The sequence below is a fragment of the Hipposideros armiger genome, unplaced genomic scaffold, assembly GCF_001890085.2.
Source record: "Hipposideros armiger isolate ML-2016 unplaced genomic scaffold, ASM189008v1 scaffold_194, whole genome shotgun sequence".
Classification (NCBI taxonomy): Eukaryota; Metazoa; Chordata; class Mammalia; order Chiroptera; family Hipposideridae; genus Hipposideros; species Hipposideros armiger.
In genome coordinates this window covers 1,643,610-1,649,722 of record NW_017731544.1, presented here as the reverse complement: position 1 = coordinate 1,649,722, position 6,113 = coordinate 1,643,610, and the positions used below count along the sequence as shown (strand labels likewise).

Here is a 6,113-nt window from a genome sequence, read left to right as displayed (position 1 = left end):
GCCGGCAACTGATCTGCCTCGCCCGGGAAGAGCGCAATGATGGTGCCAACTTGGGCCAGCGAAGCAACGTCCTCCACAACTAGGCTGAAGAAAAAAAGGACAGAAACTTGTCTGTTCCCCTTCCCCCAGTTCCCCAGTGCTGTTCCCATCCCCCAATTCCCCAACTGAAAAAAAAAAAAAAAGAACAGTACTGGCTAAAAGAGAGTTTGTTATTGAAACCACTTACTTACAATCACCCCCTTGCAAAATCTAAATGTTTATGCTTTTAAAAGGAAGGTGTGAGGTTTCTGAAGTATTTTCACTAATATAAAGGGACAAAGTTACAAGCTATTTGGGGGTTTGGCTAGAAAAATAATTTCTCTTTTGCTTTTGGGAAGATATAGCCTTTTACTCTGTGTTTTTGATATCTGTGGTCTCATCACTTCTACCTCTCACCATCATTTCTAAAAAAGTATTTAACAGTAGTCTTCAGATCAGCTCCTGGAAAAGTCAACCTTGGTGCTGCTTTAGGAAATCAATATCATTCGGACACTTTTTCTCTCTCTCAAAGTAAACAGTATTTTGAAATTGCTTTTCCTTGGCGTTATCCTAAATCCTGAATAAGGCCTGACAGGGAGTATGACAGAACTCGCAAATGTTTTTCCAATTAATAAAAATGTGATTCCAAAGCTTTGCATTCTGGTAGAGTCTAAATTAAGTAATTATGTACAAATAGAAATGCAAAACACTTCAAAGCATGGCTTACAAAAACCAACATCACGGTACGTTAGTCCATGAGTTCAGGGATTGACAAAATTAATGGTGAATTTTTTTCTCCTGATAATATGTGAGTTACCCTGGGACCTATGTTTCTGTGTAAAGCAAATGCAGAACGTATTAATAATGTAAGCAGCTCTAGGGCTCCTTCACCATGGCAGCGGAGCTCTTGTCTAAAACCAGAACTACTTCCTTTATACTTTAATGGATTAGAGTTGTTTAACTTACTTTATGTAGTACTCAATCCAGTTCCACTGGCATTCGGATGCTTAATGAATATTTGATGATGGTGACTGACTGCACAAGAGATATCTCAGTGTCCACAGGAATAAAGTACTCTAAGCTATTTAATGAGTGATAAGATTATACAATCATAGGAGAGTCAAACACCAGAGCACTGTTTTAAGAAAACCCCAAATAAAAGGGAAGGGACAGGAATGAACATTATTATCTAATATGTGCTGAAGATTTATAGAACATCTCTATATACTATTTTATTTACTAAAAACCATAATCCTATGGACTAAGTGTCAGGATTCCGATTTTCCTGAATCTAAGATGTCATTGGTTGGATGGTGAGCCAATATTCTAGGTACCAATAAGAAAAACTTCAGCCAATGAAATTATGACACACCCTCTGTGAGATGCACTTGGATATCAGAGATGTCATAATGTAAAAATAACAGGCATCTCAAAAATAGTAAGATATTGATTAGAAAATTCACCGAAGTCACACAGCCAGGTAGTAGCTGTGGCCAAGATAAGCTAGCATCCACCCACACTCCCGTTCCACTTCCACAGTGTGGAGGTCCTACTGGGAGATGGCTGTCCAGCAAGGGACTACACTTTCCACCTTCCTAAGTTCTGATCGATAGAATATGAACACAACTGATGTGGTCACTTCCAGGCCAAAAAGGTAGGGGAGCACGAGTCCATTCTCCACCCTCTCTCTTATCCTATCTACCATTTATGTTGATACCCAGGACGTTAGGAACTACCTGTGAATATGGCAAAGCCTCTGTGTCAGCCTGAGTTCCTGAATGACTGCAAGGAACAGAGCGCTACCTGTACCTCCAAGCCACTGTGCAAACAGAGGTGCCACACTGGGCTTGACGGGAGCAATAAATAAACTTTGATTTTGTTAAGCCTCCGTCATTCGGGGAGAGTTTGTTACATCAACTAGAATTACTCCAAATGATATAGTGGCAGAATTAGAATTTGAATGTCAGGATCCAAAGCCAAGACTTATCCTGTGACACCATGTAAATATAAACCTCCAAACTTACCCCTTCCAAAACAAACAAACAAAAAAACCAAAACTGATGACTGATGACTTCATTTTAAGTAGGTTTCATCACTTGGTTTGAAAGAATTGGCACACATCAATAAATTTAAGAATCATATATTTCAGGGAGAAAGTCCAGAGAGGGGCAATTAAAGCTGTGCGTATATAATAGCATAGGTGGGAGGAAAAAACCAAAAACAAAGAATGAGGGAGTGATTTTTCAAAGTGGGTAAAAGTGACACAGGTATGCTTTCTTTTTTTCTCCTGTTCTAGTTTAATACAGTTTGAGTTCAGGTAAAGAAGATCCAGGCAGGTATTATAACGCTAGCCTACTAAACGGTTTAACATCTCGAGGTAAAGAGGGTCCCGTTACCTGAAAGAGCTTGAAACAAAGGGAAGGGAGAAAGGAGCAGCTTGACTGGCAATGGATGACAGGGACGGAAGGGAGGTGACAGAACATGGGAGAGGTCAACAGGGCAGTTTCTAGATTCAAGAAAAGAGTTTGAACCACGCTCCCCTATTTCTTATACTAGAGCAATCATTTAAACTCTCTAAGGGTCAACGCTGTCATCTAGGATGGTATGATAATATAATACATCTCATAGGTTGTTATGAGGATTAAATGAGAAAATACGTGCAAAAGGCACATACCATCCATGAGTGAGCACACACTGAGTGCTAGTTATTACCCTTGCTGTCATTATTAATCACTACCTTCCTTTCCTACCTAGTTGCAAATAGCCACGTGTGTTTTTAATATAAATCTCTTCTGCAGATAGTGCCGTTTCTTGGAAGAAAGTCTGCCTTCAACTGTGAAACCAACTGAGGTTAAGAGCCTACGAAGTTTCTATTTCAAATGAAAAATTAAAAAATTGTTAACATGTCTTGAGGCAATGATGAGCAATATGAAGGGACGTACGTATGGTATATGATGTTTCAATCACCAGTTTCACTTTGCTGCTTACATAAAAAATAGCACTTGTTACATTTGCCAATATTATAAAGAATAAAAAGAAAGGAAAACAGCATAAAAAAAACCCTTACCTTTTGTTTTTCATTTGAACCCTTTTTGTTGGTCTCTTTCCTACTTTCATCTTCATACACAAGAACAAAGTCAATTCTTCGGTGGCCGTCATTAAAAAAGAGGGAGTCAGCTTTTCCATTAAATTCTTCCTGTGTACAATGGAAAAACAATTTAAATATAATTTTTTGGAAAAAAAAACAAACCAATTTGTAAGTGTTTATTTTCGAGCATTAGTGGGTGCATCGATGTGTTTATAGAAAAAGAGAAATACATCCATTACTAGCTACTTGACAAAGGTTACTGTTGCCATGATCTGCACATGCATAGTCTGTTCTTGGTGAAAGGAAGTCCTTGACTTGAGCGGGTTAGCATTATTCTACAAGTGCACAGGAAAATATCAGTATTATCTACGTGACTAGTCATTCCAGAATATTCCCACCTCAAATAGCAAAAGGAGTATCAGATTTGGAAATGCACACCGTAACCAGAAATGCCTATCCACAGGACTCAAGTTCATTTAACAAGAAGAAAAATCTAAAACAAAGCACTGTTGATGAAAATGTCATCCTTCCAATGTCTTATTTTCTAATTTTTTCATCATTTTTCCTAACTTTTCTCTGGACCTCACCACTTTATAGAAGGTATCATTTTATAACCTTAAACAAATGCCAGAAGATGCTTCCATATATACAAAAGCGACAATGGTCTTAAATATTTGTTCCAAATCCACAAAAGACAACACCCTCACTCCTAGGAAGAAAAAAAAAAATAGCAAGAACAACAAAATAAATGAGCCTTTCATTTAGATCTTAAAAGCCTCATGGGTTAAAAAACAAAAATAATGGCAAAACACAAACCTAATACAATTTAAAACCATCTTTATTACTACATGGATTTGAATAGAATTGTTTTAAAAGACTTTAGTTTGTTTTCTCACACACAGCTTGTCAGGATGCTTATGTAAATTTTGTTGTTTAAGAATCAGACTGCTTTTTAACTAAGTGATATTTTTAATATTTTCAGTTTTTTAATTAAAAGCTCATGGGGAGATCACATTTTGCAGTCATTTGGTGGAACCACTTAATCATTAAATGTGATTAATTCTTCTCTGCATTCAGCATCAATTAGTACAAAAATAACCTAATTTATACCACCACTTCCTCTTTTTCTTCCCACTTCTGAGACATATTTTTTTGTTAAACATACACAAGCTGATACTTGTGATTCCTTTCCCCTTTTCCATCAGGGAGCCTGGGAAGGTTTATTAGTAGACAAAGCTCCCCCCTTTTAGCATGTTAGTCCACCTGCAGAATGCATGCTGCTGATGTGACCTAATTCAACATGCCTGCATCTCAGCCTCATTTAACCAGAGACTCAAACCACAGACAGCATGACTTTGCCTGGAGACCTTTCCTAGCCAGGGCACTGAGGGGCCAGGAAAACAGACACATCAATGTCTTGGGCTGATGCCACTATCCAACTCTTTTATTTGCAATTTCAGCTATTTAAAACCAATAAACTTTTTTTTTTTAAGATTTTTATTGGAGAATTGGGGGGATGGGAACAGTGCTGGGGAATTGGGGGAAGGGGAACAAACAAGTTGCTGTCCTTTTGTTCTTCAGTCTAGTTGTGGAGGACGTTGCTTCACTGGCCCAAGTTGGCACCATCATTGCGCTCTTCCCGGGCGAGGCAGNAATAATGGAGGAGGACCTATGTCTATCACACAAAGATGCATGTGATTCTATTACTACTGGGGGTTCAAAGTGAAGAAGGACAACCGTACCTAACCTACTCCAGAACTGATATTTTATTCATACCTCTTTTGAGAGGTTAATAAAGCTGTCAGAGAAATAAAGAATAAAGCAATCAAAATCACAAAGGACAGACTGACTTAATTAAGGAAGCTTTCTGTCCCTAAGCACCTTAGATTACACATCTCATTTGGCTTAATAAAGTCATTGTTGGGAAGGACTTGCTGGCGAATTATACCGTAATAATACCGATTGTAAACACCAATCTACCGTTTTCTGTCACCCAGGTTTTTCAGCATAAAAAGCAGGGGTTGTCCTGTCTAAGAAGTAAAATTTACTGAATACACTGCGATGATAATAAAACATAAATCAGTTGGGATTAATGAAATACATGCAGAGATTAATTTCAAATAGTCTTACAGCACTGTTAGGCATAGTACTGATGGTGCTGTGACTGTATTTTTCAATTTGTCAATCTTTGTTGAGCCTATGAAGATGGATGAGAAATAAGTCAAAGGTACTTAATTTGTACAAAACATTACTGTCTAATTACTCTAAGTGCTATTTATTAGTTACATATCATGTGCTCAAGAAGGTTTAGTAAGGAGAATAAATTATTTAATCGAGGTTTAATTTTAATTCACGTGTTGGTGATAAACCATTTCATGTGAGTGGACCTATCTGATGAAGGATTTACTCAAGAAGGTAACGTGCGTTCACTAGGGGGCAGGGAACAGATAAGCATCCTAAATGATGAGCACAGAGTGGAAGTGAATATTTAGATTAAGTTCACTTCCAACTTTCCTTTTGAAATGAACATTTTCAGTGTAATTACAAAAAATAAATAAATGGTAACTTAGGAAACAGAAATTTTCCAAGAAGGAGAAAAAAAATCACCTATAACCCACTGCTCAGATAACCACTGTAAATATTTTAGGGCAGTGTCTTTCCAAACTTGTCTGCTTATACGAACAACTTGGAACGCTATTTAAATTGAGGACAGGCCATTTAAATTGTTTAAATGCATGTTCCCGGGGTTTAAACCACTGAAATCAACTTTTATACTGTATTTCTTTAAAAAGTTATAACAAATTCGCTAACTATTTTTGTGAACTGAAATTTTCAGGAAATACTCACCAAAGACCCTAGTAGTGCTTGAGGGTGTGATACCTCTGGAAACATTCCCCCTTAATGTATAGACACAAATCTGCATCAACGGTTCACAATGTGTTAAAAAGCAGATTCTTGGGCCCCTCTCCTGGAAATTCTGACTCAGTAGGGTACAGGGTGAAGCCTG

At 37.6% G+C, this 6,113-nt stretch overlaps 1 protein-coding gene across 1 annotated transcript in view; it reads right to left on the bottom strand.

The window, feature by feature from the left end:
• Positions 1-6,113, bottom strand: part of ANO6 (anoctamin 6) — a 194,864-nt gene that overhangs the window by 70,458 nt on the left and 118,293 nt on the right. The window contains exons 4-6 of the mRNA XM_019653066.1: positions 3,086-3,214; positions 2,284-2,302; positions 1,822-1,859 (exon numbers count right to left, since the gene is read on the bottom strand). Coding sequence (XP_019508611.1) covers positions 1,822-1,859; positions 2,284-2,302; positions 3,086-3,214 — 186 coding nt within the window. The remainder of the gene's footprint in view (positions 1-1,821; positions 1,860-2,283; positions 2,303-3,085; positions 3,215-6,113) is intronic.